The sequence below is a fragment of the Eriocheir sinensis genome, chromosome 36, assembly GCF_024679095.1.
Source record: "Eriocheir sinensis breed Jianghai 21 chromosome 36, ASM2467909v1, whole genome shotgun sequence".
NCBI lineage: Eukaryota > Metazoa > Arthropoda > Malacostraca > Decapoda > Varunidae > Eriocheir > Eriocheir sinensis.
In genome coordinates this window covers 2,408,269-2,431,282 of record NC_066544.1, presented here as the reverse complement: position 1 = coordinate 2,431,282, position 23,014 = coordinate 2,408,269, and the positions used below count along the sequence as shown (strand labels likewise).

The window sequence follows — 23,014 nt, the reverse complement described above, 5'->3', positions numbered from 1 at the left end:
GGCAGCAAAGTGGCATCCGCTGGCGAGCTACAGCTGTCTACCACCTGCGCGCCCTCTGCCGCCAGTGCAGAACACTGCCAACGCACACAACATGTCGTTTCCCGCCATAACCCGATCGCTTCTCCTGGCCTCGTGGTGACTGCGATTATTCAACGTTTTCTGCCTCACCTTTGCATCACCATCATGCCGCACCCAGCGTCATCGAAGCCTAAACCCGGGAAGACCCCGATGATGACCATAGCACAGGTGGAAGTGATTAACCCGTTTGCTGCGATTGGCACGGATTTGGTTTTCACTGGTAGCCTGGTAACATATACTTCGAGGTCTTTCTCTGTCTCTGTGGTGAATAGTGGAGTGTTTACCATGTGGCATTGGTGTGCTGGATATCCCCTCCCAAGGTGCAGGACTTTACATTTTCCTTCATTGAATTGTAGCAGTCACTTTTTGTTCCATTCCTGTGGCTTGATGATGTCTTGTAGGAATTCTGCACTCAAGGGGTGAAGAAGGTGGACAGTGGAAGAAAAAAGCAAGAGATTGGCTGTGAGTATGACGTGTTTCCTGCCAGCAGACCATTTATTTTTTTCTGGTAGGGGGGGTGGGATTTGGGCCGTGACTGCCTGCATGTCTTTTTTCCCATAGGTTATTAAGTTCGCATATATGTATATATATATATATATATATATATATATATATATATATATATATATATATATATATATATATATATATATATATATATATATATACACAGTAGAGCCCCACTTAGCACGAGATCAATTAGCACGAACTGCAATTAGCACGAAAGCCTCAGTTAGCGCGAGCAGCCACCACGACTGAATTTTGAAAATTGCACCAAGCCGCCATGATGCGCGACACAAGCCGCCATGATGCGCGGCACAAGCCGCCATGATGCGCGGCACAAGCCGCCATGATGCGCAGCACAAGCCGCCATGATGCGCGGCACAAGCCGCCATGATGCGCGGCACAAGCCGCCATGATGCGCAGCACAAGCCGCCATGATGCGCGGCACAAGCCGCCATGATGCGTGGCACAAGCCGCCATGATGCGCGGCACAAGCCGCCATGATGCGCCGCACAAGCCGCCATGATGCGCGGCACAAGCCGCCATGATGCGCAGCACAAGCCGCCATGATGCGCGGCACAAGCCGCCATGATGCGCAGCACAAGCCGCCATGATGCGCGGCACAAGCCGCCATGATGCGCGGCACAAGCCGCCATGATGCGTAGCACAAGCCGCCATGATGCGCAGCACAAGCCGCCATGATGCACGGCACAAGCCGCCATGATGCGCGGCACAAGCCGCCATGATGTGCGGCACAAGCCGCCATGATGTGCGGCACAAGCCGCCATGATGCGCGGCACAAGCCGCCATGATGTGCGGCACAAGCCGCGAGAGCCCTTACTTTAGCAGACGACGCCATGTTGATACAGGGCAAGTGCTTTGTTTACATTGTGGATGTGGATACGGGCAACTGACCTTGGCCGTGTGTAACCCACACCTGGAAAATTTGGATTTGCCAGTTGTCCAAGTGTGATACTGCCTTAAGGCAGCCTGACCGGGTGAGCGTTGGCGATAACGTTATCGGACTCCCAGCGAATCACAAGCGTGTTTTCAGAGCTCAGCCAATTGAAGGTTTTTTTTTTTTAATGTGAGTGATTATTTTGAGTAAGTATCAAACTCAAAAGTCAGACCCACGTGTGCACCAAATATTTTTTTTCATATTTGTTACTTTATTCAATTAGCGCGAATTCAGTTAGCGCGACCGCGTTCATCCACCTAATTCTCGCGCTAAATGGGGCTCTACTGTATGTTTTGTGTGTGTGTATATATATATATATATATATATATATATATATATATATATATATATATATATATATATATATATATATATATATATATATATATATATATATATATATATATATATATATATATATATATATATATATATATATATATATATATATATATATATATATATATATATATATATATATATATATATATATATATATATATATATATATATATATATATATATATATATATATATATATATATATATATATATATATATAGATAGATAGATAGATAGATAGATAGATAGATAGATAGATAGATAGATAGATAGATAGATAAAGAGATACATATATAGATATATAAAAAGGGGCTACCAGGTTTGCAGGAGAGTGACTGTTTTACAAGAAATAGAGTAAGGTGAGTAATGTTTTTTCTCTGCTATATTTTCATACTAAATTATTTGAATAGATTGAATGAAATATTGTAGGATTTTTCTCATATCACTTTTAAAGAAGTCAATTATATGCATTATATTTCTGTCTCTTTAACACCCTGAGTCTGGATGGCACAATGCTGTCTCTTTCAAGTTTGGAAAGTTCCCCATTACAATCAATCATTCACCACTATCAACACAAAACAAGTACAAAAACACCACATTATATCATCCACCACCACAACAACAAACAAGCCTCTCCAATCAGCAATAATAAAACTTTCACTGCCCTGAACACAACAAATCCCCCACAACTACCCCTACAGAGCCTTAAACCATCCCCACCTATACCAGTGCATACCACTACTCAATGGCTAGTCTCCCCTCACCTGGTTCATATCAATGGTGACCTTTTCGCCAACAAAGTACATGGCAGTGCGACTGACCAAGATCTCGCCACACTGCTCCATGCCTGGTGACACCACTGAGGCACTGCTCATGTGGATGATGCGCTCACTTGCATTAAGCCGCTCAATCATCACTGCCATCTGGGCCTCTGTTGCTGACCCCTGAAGGACAGTCTCCAGTGGGGATGGCTGACGCTCAACCTCTGTATGGGATGGAAGAAGAAAAGAATTTCTAGTTGGTGGTGTTAACAGTAGTGTTATTACAATTGTCAGACTCGGCTATGAAGTCCGTTAGGGAAGAGCCCATTCTGGGAATCCACTGGCCATAATGCTGCTAAACCTAGCCTTAATTATTGGACTAAAGACAGCCATTATCTCCACCTCTGTCACTGTAAATAAGTTATTTTTCCTGTCTGTGGAGCACACAACAGTGAGTTGGAGCCCAACCCAAAAGGACTTCATAATTGTGTCAGAATATAATGTTAATGTTGCTGCAGTTATTATTATCATTATTTATTTTAGGGGAAACAATTACAAAGACCCACCAATCTTCTGACGGTACTCAGGCATTAGGTACCGGGAGCTGATGTGGAGGCGGCCGCGGGAAAGCCTCTTTCGAATCCTGAGCGGCCCCTCCGTCTGGTCTAGTTGCCATGATCTGGACAGAAGGCAATGAAATAACATTACTTTGTTCCGACAATTTACTTTAATTTACTTTTTACATTTACAGGAAATGGATGGCCAAATATTTGTAGTTGTGAGGAATGTAAAGGTACTTAAGAGCAAAAGAAAGTACTACAAGTATCAGAATGCAGTATTATAATGAGTTTGTGAAGAGGGTGTATAAGTCAAACAGGTGGGATGGAGGTGGTAGGAAAACCACCAGAAAGATGAAGAATATACATGAGAAAGAGATGAGAGTAGTGATGTTACATAATTTTCATGCCAGAGAGGCAGGTCACACATGGTTGAATAACATCATCTGTTGAAGTTTTTGTGTGACAACATTAGTTTCTGAAGAATACACTTGTCACTCTCCTATTGAAGCCCACCTTGAAAATTCAGTAAATGATCTGCAGAGAAAGCAAACAATTGCTTACTTGTCTCATAAAAGAAAGGTGGCAAGTCCGAAGACTGACTCTGTCTACAAGTTTTACACTAGAGATGTATCGGATATCAGATTTCAGAGATACGTGGATGTGGATGTGTATGCGGATGTCATATGTTCATATTTTGCAGATGCGGATGCGGATATCAGATTTTATAATATTGCAGATGTGGATGTGGATGCGGATATGAAATTATGACGTCCTCACGGATGCGGATGAAGATGTGTTCAGAATTTTGGTAATTCACAATATATGCAGTATATAGTGAATTACCATAATTATGAATACGTGGTATTTTTTTTTTTACGTCGCAGCCTATTGCGCCATTAGGGTTTTTCACTGGTGGGGCCTGATGGTCGGCCCAGCCCATTGTTGAGCAGGCGAGTGTTTATAGTAATTTGCAGTTAGCGGAATGCCAAAATTATAGTCTGCTGACGCAAACTTTCAAAACCACCAACAATGAAATTTCTGGGAACTTCAAGAATATTCTTGAAAGTGGAGAAACTTTTAAGTTAGGACGGCCAGACATCCCGGATTTTCTGGAACAGTCCCAGATTTTAATGGTTCACTCCGGAAATAACATTGTCCCGGAAATGTCCCGGATTTCATGCAGTGTCACGGAAAATGTTTTTTTTATTTTATTAAAACGTCCTGGATTTCACTTCAAGTTCAACATCCTTGTCCCCTCCTCCGCAGCTGTAGAGAGATTGTTCAGCTTGTGCTCTGACGTCCTCAGGCCCAAGAGGTCATCCCTTACTCATGATAATATTGCACAGTAGGTGTCTGTCAATGGAAATATGCACCTCTTGAAGGGGAAATGGCTGTGACAGAAGGAGGATTTTGTATTTTGCTGTTAGCGGACTAAAAAATGGTTAGCGGACTGTTGCGGACTTCATTAGTGGACTAAAACAAAAATATTAGCGTTAGCATTAGCGGATTTGCAATAGCTGACCGGTGAAGAAGGAAAATTTGCGGATTAGTGATTAGCTGAATACCCAACAGAGTTAACCCTTTCCATCCGTGATGCAGACGTCGGCGTCACAGTATGGAGAGGGTCAAGAGGAAATGGAAGAGGATTAATCCTCTTCTAAACCTCTCTATCCTCCTCTAAATTCCTCTTAATCCTCTTTCATTTCCTCTTGAGAGGTTTAGAAGAGAATTAAGAAGAAATGGAAGAGGATTAAGAGGTTTAGAAGAGGACTAACCCTTTCCATACGATGACGCTGTCGGACGCCGACGTCAGCGTCACTGGAGTGAAGGGGTTAACAGAATTGTGAATTGCAGACCAACAAAAAATTAGCGGGTGCCCACACACAATCTCTCTCTCTCTCTCTCTCTCTCTCTCTCTCTCTCTCTCTCTCTCTCTCTCTCTCTCTCTCTCTCTCTCTCTCTCTCTCCTTGCTAGGCAGGCTGCATCAATTCATACCTATACAATATTACATAGAGTACATACAGTATTATTACACAGTAAAGACATACATACTTTACAAATTCATATGAAACATACATACCACATAGTCACTATGTAAAATTATCTCCCTCCTTCTACCCTTCCGTAAAACTTTCGACACATTAGGTTGGGTAAATTTGAAAGAAAATGAATACATGGCGTAATTTTAGTAGATAATTAGGTAAATAGCCTATGCATTAATTAATTTTCTTCAACTTCGCAAACGCTCTGCACTGAGTCTGTGACTCTGTAATGTTTAAAGTATATCTGCCACATCCTCATTGTGTGTGGTGCGGATGCGGATGCAGATATTTACTTCAGCACAAATGCGGATGCAGATGCGGATGTGAGAAATTATGCGGATGTTCTGCAGATGCGGATGCGGATATCCGACACATGACTATTTTACACATACCTGTTTCATGATCCGTGGTAAATTTCTCATCAATTTTGCATTTCAGTTAGTTAGTCTAACTACACTTTTAACCTCCCACACAGCAGTAAAGAAAATTTTTAGCCTCCCCAGTCTTCTTTGAGGGTTTTGGGCGCATAATCCTAATGTTTTCGTGAGAGTTTCTTGAGAGGAAGTTAGGGGTAATCATTGCAGTAGAACTTTGCATTGCTTGCTTGCTACAAAAATCATGTTGACAGGGTTGTGATGGTAATAATGAAAAAATACAAATACTCAGTAATTGATCATAATGCACTTCCCATAGCTGAATACGGCAATGGGAGGAGAGGAAGCATAACTTTCCATGAAACATATGCACTGATTAGCTTTAACATCTTTCTCAAGAAAGTCTCATGAATACATCAGGATTATGTGCCCAAGACCTTCAAATAAGATTGGGAAAGCTATATAAAAATTATTCTGACTATTGTGTAGGGATTTAAAAAGCAGTTACACCAGTTAACTAATAATAAAAAATTACTGAACAAATGAACCAGGGATCATGGAACAGGGCTATATGTGTGAACTTTTGGATTAACCTAGAACCAAATACAGTATTTGCTGGGCTACAGGATGCAACTCCACATAAGTAACACCCACTCGACAATGGTTGAAAATTGTCAGCATGGGACTCGAACCTCGGTCCTCTGGTTCACCACGCCTGCATGCTGACCATTCAGTCATCCTTATGTAACACCCTGAATTTCCTCTTTTCTACACTCCCACACGATGGTGTAGATACAAGATGGCTGTTGTTGTTTTTGGCGCTAACACCTTACACAGCCAAACCATGGCATCATTGTAAACACTCGTCACCCCAGGCCCAGTAGAGGAACGCCCCCGCCACCGCCCAGCCCCACCAATCACCCCAGGCCCCATAGAGGACTGCCCCCGCCGCTGCCCCGCCCCACCCGCACCCCCGGCCCTGTAGAGGACCACCCCACCTCACCCGTCACCCCCGGCCCCGTAGAGGACAACCCCACCCTGCTCGTCAACCCCATCCCCGTAGAGGATAATGATGATTATTGGGGTGTTCTGTCTTAGGCTACGTGCATTGAAACTAAGGACTTTTGTTATCTTGAGGCTTGGTAATAGAGGTGGTGGTACTTGCGGGTTCGTGGTTACGCCGCAGACGGGACGGGTGTCCCTAAGGGGTTAATGTCTCACTATCACAAGGGAAGGTATCAATGGACTGGAAACAGGCTAACATAGTCCCAATACATAAAGGAGGAATTAAAGAAGATCTGTTGAACTATAGGCCAGTGTCATTAACAAGCATAGTAGCCAAGACGTGTAAGAAAATTATAAAAAAACAGATGGGTGGAATATTTAGAAAACAACAGTATATTAACAAATAGTCAATTCGGATTCACAGGAGGATGATCTTGTGTAACTAATCTGATCAGCTTCTATTGAAGAGTAATTGATATAGTAGAGGAGAGGGACGGTTGGGCGGATTGCGTGTATTTGGACTTAAAGAAAGCATTTGACAAAGTGCCCCACAAGAGATTAATATGGAAACTCAATCATGTTGGAGGTCTGGGAGGTTCAATGTTGGATTGGATTATAGACTTTTAAACAAAGAAAGAAATGAGAACAGTAATTAGGAATAATAAATCAAGTTGGATGGAAGTGACTAGTGGAGTCTCCCAAGGATCAGTGTCGCCTCCGATTATGTTTGCAATATATATTAATGACATGACAGAAGGGGTGACAAGCTATATGAATATGTTTGCTGATGATGCTAAAATATTGAGGAGGGTGGCTAATGAAGAAGACTGTGTAGCCCTAAGCCAGGATCTCGACAGAATAAGCGAATGGTCACGAAAATGGGAAATGACATTCAATACTGAGAAGTGTAGCGTGATGGAGTTTGGTAAGAGCAGTAGATAAATATCGGGGAACTATTCTCTGAGTAATGAAAGAATCATGAAAAAAAACAAAGGAAAAAGATCAGGGAGTGACAATAACTGACAAGTTATCCTTTGGAAAGCATATAAATCGGATAACTGGGGAAATGAAAGTGACCTACAAAATTTGGTCAGTGTTTTTGATAGTGTATGTAAAAGGAGAAAGCTGAAAGTAAATGTTAACAAAAGTAAAGTGATGGTTTGTGTATAAGTGAGGTTGTAGATTTTGTATGCCCATATAGAGTGGGAATTGAATGTGAAAAAGAATGCAAAATAATTTTGAATGGTGAAGAAATGGAGGAGGTCAATGAGTTTAAGTACCTTGAATCAGTTATGTGTAAGCATGGTGGTACGGAGGGTGAGATAAGAGAAAGGGCATTGCAAGGAAGAAGGGTGGTAGGGTCTTTGGGACGAATCATGAATGGCAGACGTGTGGCAGAAGTGTGAGCATGGAAGTAAAGGGGGATTTGAGAAATACAATAATAGTATCAACCCTCACATATGCAAGTGAAATGTGGGCCTGGAATGAAAGTCAGAGGTCTAGAGTGCAGGCAGTGGAAATGAGTTATTTGAGGAGTGCTTGTGGTGTGAGTAGAATGGATGGAATGAGTAATGAAAGTGTGTACGAGCATTTTGGAATGTGTCACAGGGGTGAAGGGAAGAAGTGTGGAGTGGTGGAAGAAGTGAAGCGACAGACCTTGAAGTGGTTTGGCCACATGGAGCGAATGGAGGAGAGTAAGATGACCAGAAGGGTGTATGTGAGTGAGATAGAGGGAAGGAATGCTAGAGGACGACCTTCAGTGAAATGGAGGGATAGGGTGCAAGAGTACGTTAGGGAGAGGGGGGAAAGATCTTTGAGGAACTTTGAGCAGGCAAGGAGGGAGTGTCTGGATAGAGAAAGTTGGAAGCTTTTCTGCCGTGGCCATCCCCTGGTGGGAGCTCCTAGGAGCAGGCGTCGATGAAATGATGATGATGATGAACTGGGGAAACATACAATCTTCTTAGAAACATAAAAGCAGCATTTACATATTTAGATGAAGAAATGGTGAAGAAACTAATAACATCGATGGTACGTCCAAGACTGGAATATGCAGTACTAGTGTGGTCACCTAGATTGAAGAAAGAAATTAGAAAGTTGGAAAGAATACAAAGAGCAGCGACTAAATTACCGGAAACTCTGAGAGAACATACTTATGAAGAAAGACTGGAGAAATCAGGACTAACAACACTGGAGAGGAGGAGAGAGAGAGGGGACCTAATAGCATTAAACAGGATACAGGAGGGATTGGAGAAATTGGACAGGGAAGACTTAGTGGTATGTGACAGGAGTGTGACAAGTGGGAATAGTAAGAAATTGAAGAAGAGCGACTGTAGGAGAGACATCAAGAAATACAGTTTTCCATACAGAAGCATAACAACATGGAACGGACTTGATGAAGAGACTGTGTGTGTAAAAACGATTAATGAGTTTAAAGCCAAACTGGATAATAAGCGTTATGGAGACAGGAGAGCACCAGCCTAGTACGACTCTTTTCCTGTATTTCACAACTAGGTAAATACAACTAGGTAAATGAAATTCAATATGAAGAAATGTCATGTTATGGAAATGGGAAAAAGTGAAGGAAGACCAAAATGGACACATAAAATGGGAGATGGTGAAACACTAAAGAAAGTACACGAAGAGAGAGATCTGGGAGTAATAATGCAAGATAACAAACAGCCAGAGAGTCATGTTAATCGGATATTCGGTGATACGTATAACATGGTGAGAAATATAGGAATAGCATTCCACTACATGGATAAGGATATGATGAAAAAATTAATTACCACTATGATCAGACCAAAGTTTGAATATGCAGAGGCAGTGTGGTCTCCCCATAAGAAGAAACACATAAAGAAACTACAGTACCCTCTCGAGTTTCGCACTATCTGAGTTTTGCAATCCACGAGTTTCGCGGTTAGTCCTAAATTCTTACCATCCCGACTTTCGCGCATTATCACCCTGAGTTTCGCGCTGCTTTGACATGTACGGGTCACGTCTACTTACCATTGGCGTCACGCACGCTACCTTTAAAGGTAGTATCACACTGGACGTTTTCCTCCAAACATTGTGGCTATGGCAAGAGAGAGAGAGAGAGAGAGAGAGAGAGAGAGAGAGAGAGAGAGAGAGAGAGAGAGAGAGAGAGAGAGAATGGGTCGTTTTGAAGCCACGATTGAAGGCGGCTGCCTTATGATTGGCTGACAGTTCTGAAAACATGCTTGTGATTCACTGGGAGTCCGATGACGTCATCGCCGACACTCACCCTATCAGCGGCTTCACTGCCTTAACCCTTAAATCGCTGCAATCGCTTATATAATCAAGCCTCTCCGATCCCATGACGCTGTGATCGATTATGTAATCATGAATTTTCACGCCGTATGTTTTGAATTTTCCTGGTGCACTTCCTTTCAAATGTGTTCTCGTGATCGCTGGCAACTTAGTCATACCTTCACCAGAGCCTGAAATTCTATGATAAAGCCCTCATTCGAGTGTTTGTGGAAATGTAGGAGGCACCTGGAAACTCTCCTGACCCGACGGGTAGTAATCTACCCAAACATAATAGAAAACGTGGTAGTGGAAGAGAAAATGGAGGTTGTAATAGCAGACTAGATTACAAGTTTTGAATGTTTACATAAAGCTGAAACTTGGAGGAAGAAATTATGTCATGTGTAATTCATTATAACTTGGATATAATACGTAACAGTAAGCCTCTTGGCACACAGGTGTGTGTGTGTGTGTGTGTGTGTGCGGAAAGCCCCGGTTGTCTTGGTCCATGGTGTAAATCAGATTTTTTTTACATCATTATAGTTCATTACCTGAGAGAGAGAGAGAGAGAGAGAGAGAGAGAGAGAGAGAGAGAGAGAGAGAGAGAGAGAGAGAGAGAGAGAGAGAGAGAGAGAGAGAGAGAGAGAGAGAGAGAGAGAGAGAGAGAGAGAGAGAGAGAGAGAGAGAGAGAGAGAGAGAGAGAGAGAGAGAGAGAGAGAGAGAGAGAGAGAGAGAGAGAGAGAGAGAGAGAGAGAGAGAGAGAGAGAGAGAGAGAGAGAGAGAGAGAGAGAGAGAGAGAGTGTGTGTGTGTGTGTGTGTGTGTGTGTGTGTGTGTGTGTGTGTGTAAAAACATCTGTATTTTGTTGAACGTTTATCTTTATCGCAGTAAAAATTATTATATGTGGCCCAGCCCGGAGAGAGAGAGAGAGAGAGAGAGAGAGAGAGAGAGAGAGAGAGAGAGAGAGAGAGAGAGAGAGAGAGAGAGAGAGAGAGAGAGAGAGAGAGAGAGAGAGAGAGAGAGAGAGAGAGAGAGAGAGAGAGAGAGAGAGAGAAGCCGCGTGGGCAGATGTCCACCACTTCCACCCGCTCCACCTCATTCTACCCGACATGTCACATTTTTCCCGCACTTTGGAAAGCGCGCGAATTTTTAGGGCCTATTATTTGCTCTAATTATTCATGTACCACTCTGAACTGCTGTAATACATCAAATTACATTTTTCTCATTGATGACATACTATTAGATTTATATTTTGCTTTTTATTATAATGTTAATATTAACTCGCCAAGGAAAAATATCCGGCATTTAGTCCTCCGCAGTTTAAGGGTTAAGGCGGTGTCACAATGGCCGTTTTCGTCCAACTGTTGGGGCTACGGTCAACGCGCCCGTATGCTCAACCGAGAGCGAGTTCACGGTTATCCGTAAGCTGGTGTCACACACGGCTTTTTTCTTCCCAATGTGTTGGCGGCAGTGGCAACCAGCAACTCCAACTGTTCCTGGTGTGCGTCACACACGGCCAAGATCGGTTGCCCGTATCCACATCCACAACGTAAACAAAGCACTTGCCCTGTATCAACATGGCGTCGTCTGCTAAAGTAAGGGGCTGTGTGCTGCCATTACCCAAGTTATGGACTTGTTGCTGCAGTTAAATGGAAGGAAGAAACAGTTGTGGGTGTGGCGTGTCTGTGGTTCCTCCATGCCAGTTTTCATTGTCATCACTGAGCGTGCGCGGCCAATCCACCCATCTTGACTCAATCACATAAACACATGGATCGAATAACAAACAAACACACACACACACACACACACACGACTCATTAGGAACCATTACAGATGTTTCTGACAAGCAGAAACGACTTCACTATTTCTTGAGTATGTTAGAACGTATTTGGTGAGTGGCTCACATGAACCAAACCTAGCTCTTGGCAAGAAGAGAGCAGTTGTCTTTAACACTGCTCTCTTCTTGCCATTGGGTGTTTGGTTTGTATGAACCACTCTAGGAAATGGCAAACCCATTTTTGTTTGTGAGAAACATCTGCCATAGTTCATGATGAGTCTGGTGTGTGCATGCGTGTGTGTGTGTCTTTGTTGTTACTCGATCCACGTGTTTATGTGGTTGGAGTCTAGATGGGTGGGTTGGCCTCTCACGCGCAATGGTGACAATGAGAACTGGCATGGAGGAACCACAGCCACACCACACCCACAACAGCTTCTTCCTGCCATTTAATTGCAGCAACAAGTCCATAACTTGAGTAATAGCAGCACAAACCGCGACATCCCTTACTTTAGCAGACGACGCCATGTCAGTACAGGGCAAGTGCTTTGTTTACATTGTGGATGTGGATACGGGCAACCGACCTTGGCCGTGTGTGACACCCAAGCTGCCGCCAACGCGGTTGGAAGAAAAAGGCCCAGTGTGACACCAGGTTACAGACAACCGACAACTCGCTCCTGGATGGGCGCATGGGCGTTGCCAGTAGCCACAACGGTTAGAGGAAAACGGCCAGTGTGACATTGCTCCAAGGCAGCGAGGCCGCTGGCCGGGTGAGCGTGTTTTCAGAGCTCTGCCAATCATAAGGCTTCATCTGTGGCTTTAAAACGACCTGTTCTCTCTTCCGGTTTTCTTCCTTTTTCCAAGGTAAGTATTTTGAGATAACAAGGGATACAATAAAGAAGGAAGAAAAGTGAGCTCCGGGAGGCAGCATGAGCCAATTATAATAGCGCTACTATGAACAGTTGCCTGCGCCATGACGGGCTTGAGCAAAATGGAAGAAGTAGACAACGAGGAGTTACTACTAAAAGAAAAAATTACCACCAGGAACACCAGAGGACACAGTAAAAAATTGAGGAAGGGAAGATGCTTGAGACATAAAGAAATATAGAGGTTTGGAACAGATTGAGTGAGGATGTAGTATCGGCAAGGAGTGTGCAAAGCTTTAAGGAAAAGTTGGATAAATACAGACATGGAGACGGGACCACATGAGCGTAAAGCCCAGGCCCTGTAAAACTACAACTAGGTAAATACACACACACACACACACACATAGATGGGAGGGATTGAGGTACAGGGAGAGGGAGATAAGCACTTTGGTCACGGTGTCAGTGGAATCAAGCTGTAACTTGTTGATCTCTCTCTCTCTCACACACACACACACACTCACACACACACACACACACACACACACACACACACTGCAGGGAGGAGGTAGGAAGGAAGAAAGAAAACAGAGATAGTGAGATGGGTGTTAGGGGGAGGCAGGGAGGGAAGGCTGCAGCTCCCGCGCAAGCTCGCGTCCCAGAGCCGAGGTGGTGGTGAGACAATGCACTAGCCAGCCACTTGGCAACTTGAGGGAAGAGGAACTCCACACACATACATATATATAATTTCTTTCTCATTATTTTTGTTATTTTCTGTCAGAATTTATTGTTACTGTGAAGTACAAATGCATGTAAGACACACTTATGTTCCAATAATACCGATGAAAGTCAAATAAGACACCGTATCACAAACGACCTACATCCTAAAAACTATCGTACAATATCTGGGAAGAAATAATTCATGTGCTGGCTAAAGCGAGCCAGGACGCAGTATACACGTCCTTGGATATGGTACAGGGCATGCAAGGATGCAGTATACACATCCTTGGATATGGTACGGGGCACACAAGGATGCAGTATACACATCCTTGGATATGGTACGGGGCACACAAGGATGCAGTATACACATCCTTGGATATGGTACGGGGCACACAAGGACGCAGTGTACGCATCCTTGTGTTGAAGGGGTTAAGAGGGAACACTACATCAGACGTAGTGACAGAAGTTGTCAGAATTTTATAGAAGAAAACTTTAGTGTTCTAAGAATGTGTAAGACAAAATGTAGGTAAGAATCATGACTCAAATTTACATCCTTCCTGACTGGGATGACAATGATGGGTGGCATAAGTTGAAAATGGAGAAACATCTTTCCCTACTTTTGCGTCAATAAATCACCTTGGGTAAGAATGTGAGAAGTGCCAGGTGGCACGCTCATGGGTTAGAGTCTCCACAAGGTCCCTCCAGCGGTGTGTGAGGTGGACATGACGGCACTGTGCATGTTTAATGCCACCCAACACCAACTTGCGCTCCACATTCTGCCGGTCCACCACACTGCGGGTCAGGCGGCTGCACTCCTGAGCCACTGCCTCATATGCTTGAGTGTTCTTAGTCATGAGTCTGTTGGTAAAAGGGATTCTTTTTATCCAATTTTGAGTGTACTTAGGTCAGGTTTGGTCTGGTTAGGTGTGATATAATTTGGTTGAGTTTGGGTTGTGATGCTACTTTAGATAAATCTGGTGAAATAGACTGTTTTAGATTTGGTTAGGTTTGGTAAAACTTTGGTTTGATTGGGTTGCTAGGTTAGATTTAGTTCAATTTGATTGGGTTAGGTTGCCAAGTCCAGCTAACTTGCCTCTCATCCTGTTTGGTGCACCGATCAACAACTAGGATTGCAATTTTGGCAGATTCATCCTGCCACTGTTTCTTCTCTTCACTCACAACACTCCATTCCCTCATGGCTCCATGTGGTGGGAAATGCTAGAATGAAAAATGTGGATTTTTTATATATGCACTGAGAAACAGTGCCCCTTATTCTGAGTATAATGAGAAGTTTTGTAAGGAAAATAAGGCACTTAATGACTACAGATAACAAGTAAAAACTGATACATTTTCATGGTAAAAAAGTGTAACATTGAACAAAGCCCCATCATCCAGTCAGACACCATTTACATTCTTACCAAGGAGAGACTTGGTGGTCATTTTCCCACACTAAACAAAAGTATAATGGAAAATTCCAACTTCTCTGTGGTATGACAGAAGATAGAATAATGGTAAGTAAACATGGAAACATTTTTGCCTCTTCTAACTGGTATCACTAACCTCGGGAGGGGGAAGGACTTGCACTGAGCACTCCTCCAGCGCCTGTAGGAGTGTCTCACAGCTGCGGGTGGCAGCAGCATCTAAGCGACTCTCATTCTGGTAGCGCAGCTCATGTATAAAGATTCCGACCTTGTACATCAGCTGGTGGGAGTGACAATTCAAAAGATGAATCATTGTTTACTGAAGAGCTGTAAGTCCAGTGTTCATTAGTAAATATACAATTTGTGACTACCTAATTTTACATACAAGCCTGATTTCACTCAATATTTGATGCCATTTTAAAACAACAATAATTATTTCCTGAGCATACCTTTAAAAAGCTTGATTTTTCAAAATTGAAATGAAAATAAGAGAGGTTGGCACAGAAATATAGTGCCTCCATGGTATAGTGGTTAGTATGCACAGCTACGAATCTGCAAGACAGGGTTCAAATACCGACCTGCATAGTCAGTACACAGACTACTCTTTCGTGCAGGGCAATAAATGAGTACCAAGGGAGATCTGGGGAAGGTATAAGTATGGTAACTTGGTTGTTGCACTTGTCCTGTGTCCCAAGGTAATAGTTTCTCACCCATCATAGGCTCAAGGGCCAGTGGGACAGAAATGAGCAATGAGGCCTATAGTGCTAGAGCGTAAGCTCCCAACTTTACCTTTACCATTAAAGAAACAAAATATACATCACCATTGAGAAAGTATCAAATACAGTGAAAAAACTCATACTATTTTCCTATATGTAGAAACTAAACTATGAAAGGATTGTGGCCATGCAGTTCTGTTAGTAATTATTTAAAGGTATGGCCAATTCAAGATGGTAGATCTCGCCATCAGTAAACTAGCACGCTGCCACTACAAGTTTTCTTAAACAAGCAGAATCCCACCTAAACATAATGGATAATACTAAACTAGTGACTTACCACTGCTAAGGATAAGACCCTAGTGCTGCTATATAAGTAACCTATCGCCACTGAAATAGTGAGAATGTGACACCCTGCTGCCGCAACTTCTCTCCAGAAACCAACTTTTTGACATGTTAAAAATCATCTGCACAGCATATCATTACTATTTCCACACTTGATTTGACTTTGAGAAACAGTGGAGGTGAAAGAAAGGTGAACCCAGTCCCAGTCATAAAATACATGTTTTCCTTTACATCTCTCAATGTCTAGTCCAATTAATGTGAAGGTTAACTTTCATGGAGCCATTTCTTTGTGCACGTATGCACTTAGAACTTTGTAGTATGATATACAGTCATCTCCCGTTATCGATCATATGTTATTCAACATTTTGCTCTTTCAAAATAACTACCCTTTTCATTGCCTTGCATTTTTCTTTAAATTTCATGCCCATATTAATTTTAAAACAGCATGCATGATATCTACCTGCCTGCCAGCTAGTGTTGCTGGTAATTAAGGTAATTAAGGCATGATTTGTTGTGAAAGTCATGTATTTTCCTCCAGAATGCTCTGTATTGCTTATGTCAGAGGAGGAGGGGGGGGGAGGGTAGACATAAACCAACCCTTAATCATTTTGTTATTCATTAACCCCTAAAGGATGAGTGACCCACAGGTGGAAATATTGGTGGGTTTCGTAAAAGGACGAGTGTCCCGCGTGCGGACGCCGCTGTCAATCCCTTGTTTCCTCGTGACCTACGCTATTGTTCTTTATCTGACATACACTAATAGACAACCTTGGGCCTAAGTACTTGCATACATAGACCTAGAGACTCATTCACATGGATAGTTGTGATGGATAAATGACACTCTCTTGGATATATCTAGTGAGTTTGCCATGTCCAGTGACATTGAATGAGATGCGGACAACCCACAGCTCTCATCGTCAGATTCTGACCTTTCTGACGGTGGTACTTTGCCTCCGGGATTCACTTCAACCCCCATCAAGCCACGAGCCCCTTGTGCAGCTGCCCCACCTGTCCCCAGCTGGCCCGCCCATTCATAAATTGTCTGACTCAGACGATGACGACACCCCAGTATGTACGACTCATCACACCACCTTAAATTCAGGCACTAAAAGCTGTGGAAAATTCCAAAGCCGCTGAAGTACACATGTATGGGCGCAACCCATCATATCATGCCACTTGTGACCTGCCTTGATGTTGGTACAATTTGATTTTTTTTTCAAATTCTACATTTTTGTGTTTGTCTCTTTGATATCTACAACTTTTGTTGTATGAATTCTTTTTGTCCGATGAATATGAAAATTTTACTTATTTTCAGTTTAATGTAATTTCCTGAGTAATTACAAGACTAATTTATAATATGTTTATATCGTTAGAACCAGCTTGAAATACTGTAAAATATTTATTAAATGAGTTTTTACATGAAATGTACTTGAAAAATGGCTGTTTTTTGTGTCCTTCAGGGGTTAATGAAAAGACAGTTTATCCTAATCACAGTTTTGAGGCCTATAATGTAAGGAAAATTTCCTGAGCTACTTAGCATTGCTGCATTCACCAGAAATGACGATAACATTAATTCACTTCGAAAAACTAGTAAATGGTATTGACCAGCTTTGTTTTTGGTGCTGCTGATGACAAAAATGTAAATGTTTACACCCCATCCCCCTGCTATCACACCTTCAGCTATTGCAATTCACTGATGTGATGCACACCCTAAAAGCTACCATCCTCATGCTATCATGCACTTCAAATACACTATCTCACACATAAAAGCCTGGCTACGTCGAAAAATTTAAATCACCCGGGTTATGATGTACGCGGCAGTTGATTGGTGCAATGTCATCAACCATCCTTGCTCAGTGAATGGTCAGTGCTCCCGTCATTCTCCTGCTTATTCAGTCAAGTGTGCATATCTCCATTGGCAACAGTGAAGGCTGCCTTGTGTTTGGTTGATGAAATGGCCACCAAATGTTGTGTAACATTTTTGTGTGTAACATTATGCAATGGAGCAAACAAGTTGCATGAGGATGCAAACTTTAAAGTGGACTTGATTTACTCTCCCTTCACTGAAATCCCCATCTTAGGAGATATCAGTGTTCACCACCAGCTTTGGCTTTCCTCTTCTTTTATTGACTAGCCTGGTAAACAGGCCTACAACTTTGCTCTCCTCAATGATCTTAAGCAGTTGATTCAGCACCCTACATGTATTCCTGACTGCCTTGGAGATACGTCCAACATACTAGACCTCTTCTCAGCCTCTAATCCTTCAGCTTATTCTATTAAACTGTTCTCTCCGTTGGGCTCTTCTGATCACAACCTTATTTCCGCATTATCCTATCACTCCTGAACAGCCTCAGAACCCACTGAGGAGGTGGTGCTTCTGGCATTTCACTTCAGGTCAATGGAATGACCTGAGGATGTGCTTTTCCGATTTCCTGTGGAATGATTACTGCTTCAAGGAGAGGGACTCCTCTGTGTGTGCCCAGCAAATTACTGAGGTGACTATATCTGGAATTGAGGCACACATTCCATGTACTTTCTCAATTTTTCATGCTAAAAAGCCCTGATTCAGTTATGTTTGTTCTCGTGCTATAAAAGATAGAGAGGCAGCTAATGAAAGGTCCCTGAGCCTTCGCACTCCTACTAATCATGATTTTTACATTTCTGCCTGGAATCATGCCAAATCTATTCTTCGACTCATCTAAAACTCTTTCTTCAACAGGAAATGCCAACACCTTATTTCCTCTAATTCTTCAAGGGACTTCTGGCACCTTGTCAAAAATATCTCAAACAATATTACTTTTTCATCTTTCCTACCTCTCCTTAACCCTTAAAGGGCGGGTGACGGGTTTTTCTGGTTGCCACGTAGAGGGCACGTGACGGGTTTTTCCGGTTGCCACGTAAAGGGCATGTGACGGGTTATCTGTTCTGCCTTTTTCCGCCATAATTTTGAAGTTTGCGTGAGGATTTATGGGTCAACAGACTCCTAGGCTGCCACACAACTTCTCTGTGCCATTTTCATGTTTTTGTGACTGTGACAATGGCAGGAGGAGTTTTTTGTATCTTCCTTGTCTGATTCTGTGCCTGAGTGTCCACAGACTGCGACCTCCTCATAAGCCTCCTCTGTTAGTGGTGAAGACAGTGATAGCAGCAGCACTGAACTCCAGCCCCTTGTATTATCAGGAAGGCTGAGCCCCGTTGTTGTGCAATCTCACTTGGTGGCCATCCTGTAGATCAATCTCATTATGGTGATGGTGGAAGTGATATTGAAGTACCTGAGGATGCATCTCACCACCCTTCAGGGTTATCAAGTTAAGAATATGAGGGTAATAAGGGGGCTTTTGAGGCGGGGTCGAGTGTGAGGAGGGCCAATTGCTACACCATGACACTCACAAGCTACACAGCCCTCCAAACAAAAGCATGCTGCCAGCTAAAATTTACTGCTCTTCATCATGTCACTACGGAAACACCATATGACATAGAGACTTTGGGTTTGTTGCAAATTGAAGAGGAAGGATGGATAAAGGAAATGCCCATAAATTAGGCAGAGCTGTGATGATAATGGAAAGTGAGCAATTTTCGTGAAAATGTTGGAACATTGCCATACGGGGAGAAGGGATTTGATCGTACATCCCTGCCCTTTAGGGGCTCATCAAGATAGCAGCACAGCTGTGACATCTGTCTCTAAGGCTGAACTTTTCACTCAAACTTTCTCCAAAAATTCCACCCTGGACAGTTAAAGGCATATTCCTCCAACTCATCCCCCCCCACCCCCCCCCTCTGATTCCACTATGCCTGTTATAAAAATTTTAACCCTAGAACACAAACACTGGGTGTTTTTCACCCGACGCTTGGGGGTATCATGTGAAACCCGTGTGGAGCGTGGGTTGAGGAGTGCATGTGTCCTAGTGCCCTCGGTCCCTTGTGTGCCGAGGTCAAGCGTGAGTGTGCTGAGTGATTCTCCTCCAGGTTTTTTTTCCAGAGATTGGATTCGGGTATTTTCCTCCTGACGTTTGTGATACACGTGATTTTCTGTTTTGGGAGTTTTCCTTGTGATGTTTGTGATACACATGATTTCCTATCAATATACCTTTGTGATACTACACGTGATTTGTAGCCTATCAAATTTGTGATAAGCTACATGTGAGTTTTCTGTGTATTATTCATGTGTTTCGCCTTTCCAAGTCATGATTATTGATATTTCTGTGACACTAAAGTGAGCTAAAAGTGACCTGTCAGTGCTTATCAGTGATGATGAGGAACAGGTTGATAATTTGGAATGTGAGGAGTTGTATGGCAGTGACAATGATGAAGATAATGTGCTGGATCCTGATAAGGACAGTGATGATGATGATAGTGATATGCCTAGTAGGAAAAAAACAAGGCACACATCAACCCCTGCCAAACATCCAGCTGATTCAACATCTTCTGCCCCTTCTGCCCCCCATGCAGCCTCAACATCTGTTATCATTGCTGCTGCCCCTGCAACCTCAACACCTGCTACCACTCCTGCCTCTCCTGTTGCTGCCTGTGCCGGCCACAGGGGAAGAAGGCAGCGCCTTGATGAAGATGATCCACCAGCAATAGTGGATTTCAGTACTGTACCCTTGCAAGTACAAGTGAATTCAGATGGAATTGTCGGCCACAGCTTCCTTCAGGAGCAAGGACACCTGCACGGAACACTGTTGCAGCCTTCACCCCAGAGCCAACACAGGAAGCACAAGAGTGCTGACACACCTGTGAAAGCATTCATGATGTTCTTCGAGCAGAAAATTATTGATGTCAATGTTCGATGGATGAACAAGGAAATTGAGATGCTGGCTGCTAAGTATGCCCAGCAGACAGCAATGCATGCAAGAACATATCCAGCAGAAATCCATGGAGTACTGGGGGTGCTCATCTCCAGTGGCTGCCAGAGAGATGGCCACCTATCTATGTCTGAGATGTGGAGCCCTAACACTGGTGTCGTGTTTCTTCACGTCCTCCTATTTCTGGCTGTCCGTTTTGTTTACAGACCAAAAGGTGGATTGCTATGAACACGGATCCATGTACGCAGCTGGTCGGGTAAGACAATTTTGTTTTTTGAAAATAATAAGATGCTATTTCCCATAAATTTACTGATGAATCACTGCATGCAGGCTACTTACTGGTCTTTCACTTCACCTATTACAAAACAGAGCGCTGTACATGATTCATTGATGTTTTCCTAAGAAAGAATAAAACAATATGCCATCCTGTGCTTGAAAACACTGGGGGGACAGTCATGTACACCTGACCAGCTGCGTACACGGATCCGTACGTGTTCATAGCAATCTGCCTTTTGGTTTGTAAACAAAATGGACGGCCAGAAATAGAAGGAGGCAGAGAAAAACGACACCGGAACAGCCATGTACTGTACGGCCATGTCACAGGGTCGCTTCGACTTCGTGGACTGCTTGTGATTCAATGACCGTGACACACGGGAAGAGAGGAAGGAAGCTGACAAGTTCACGCTAATTAGGGAGACATGGGATATTTTCATTGGAAATTGTGTGTGACTGTACATCCCAAATGAGCACATGACTGGATGAGCAGCTGCTGACTTTCAGAGGCAGGTGTCCCTTCCGGATGTACATCCCCAACAAACCCTCAAAGTATGGGATCAAGCTTGTGCTGGCCAATGACAGCGAAGCAAATATTTAGTGGGTGCCATCGCTTCCCTGGGGAAAGGGGGGGCACAACCCCCGGATGGCATAAAGCTAGGCCATCACTTTTGTAGTTGTAATTAGATACTTCAAGTAGGTTAATTGGTAGTTAAGGCTCAACTGCTTGGTCGCTCGAGACGGATTGATTCAGCAAAGCGGAGCAGTTGGCGAAGCAATTGAGATGACGAGGGAGCCAATTTGGGCAACGCTCGGGTAGGGTCGTCTCAGTGGGGGTTGGCTCTCAGCGATGGTGTGATGGTTTGGCTTCTTGGGCCGTTGGCTGCGTTGTTGTGATTCCCTGTCTGGTCCTGGAGGTTGGCCGGTTCGTTGTGGGGTTGCCGGGCGCCCGGTTACTACTGGTTGGTTGTTTTCCATTCGTGCTGACTCGCTCTGTGTCATCTTAGGTGACCTCCCTGACGGAGGTGAGTGACGCGTTGTGCTTTTCTTTGTTGTAGTTTATTTGACCACAAGCTATCTAGGCATTTGATCACCATGTCTGGGAAGGTTAAAGTTAGCAGTGACATGATGAGGTGTTACGATGGTACAGGTGATGTGGTGGCTTGGCTGAAAAAGGCCAAGTTGGTTGCGAAACTAATGGAAATAAAGGATGTGGCCAGCTTTATTCCATTATATTTGGAGGGTGATGTAATGGCATTGTATTTGGAGATGAGTGAGGAAGACCAGACGAAGGTGGGGAAAATAGAGGACAGGCTGAAGGAAGCATTTGCACAAGGAAGGTTTGAAGCATATGGGAAGTTAACAGGTTTGAGGTGGAAAGGAGAGCAAGTGGATGTCTTTGCCAATGAAATAAGGAGGTTGGCAGGACTGGCTGGGTGGAATGGGGAAGGATTGGAGTTGGCTGTAAAGTTAGCATTTGTTACTGGCTTTCCTGACCGTGTATCAGTGGAATTGAAGCAAGTGAAGGACATTGATACTGTGAGTATGAGTGACTTGATAACTAGAGCCAGAGTGCTGGTGTCAGGGCACTTAGAGGAAGGCCAGGAAGTGGCGGCGGTTGCAGCCAGAGGGCCGCGTACAGTGACGAAGAGATGGGATCCACCAAGTGAGGCAAGTGGCAGCGGGAGAGGAGCGCGGGATTTAAAGGTTCGCTGCTTCTGATGTAGTGGTCCTCACATGGCCAGAGTGCAGGGAGCCTAGGCCACGCTTGATATGTTATCACTTTGGAAAGGAGGGCCACATAGCAAGCTGCTGTTGCGCCGGGAGCTACCCCCTTGGAAAACTAAAGGCGCTACCAGGCTCCCTGCCAGTAGTCGAGGCGATGTTGGGGGGCAGGGAAGTGAGAGCCCTTGTGGATACTGGCTGTTCAACAACAGTGTTGGCTGCTCATCTGGTGCCAAAGTGCGAGGGAAAGGAGAATAGACTAATGGCAGTGGACGGAAGAGAGATTGTATGTGAGGGTGAGAGAAACGTGGAACTCACAGTGCAAGGGATTCAGATAAGCGTCAAGGCCATTATTCTTGGAAAATTAATTGACGGTATTGATATAGTACTGGGAATGGATGCAGTCAACCGCCTTGGTGGCGTTGTAATTGCAGAGGGTGGAGAACCAGTAACGTTTGGAAAGGTAATGAAGTGTTGTTGGCCTGTCA

The 23,014-nt window shown here is 43.6% G+C and overlaps 1 protein-coding gene across 1 annotated transcript in view; it reads right to left on the bottom strand.

Annotated features, from left to right (window-relative positions):
- LOC127007971 (lysosomal-trafficking regulator-like) overlaps positions 1 to 23,014 on the bottom strand; it is a 192,289-nt gene that overhangs the window by 88,532 nt on the left and 80,743 nt on the right. Inside the window, 5 exon segments of the mRNA XM_050879516.1 lie at positions 2,647 to 2,867; positions 3,210 to 3,322; positions 13,881 to 14,102; positions 14,338 to 14,462; positions 14,805 to 14,945. Of these exon segments, the coding sequence (XP_050735473.1) occupies positions 2,647 to 2,867; positions 3,210 to 3,322; positions 13,881 to 14,102; positions 14,338 to 14,462; positions 14,805 to 14,945 (822 nt within the window).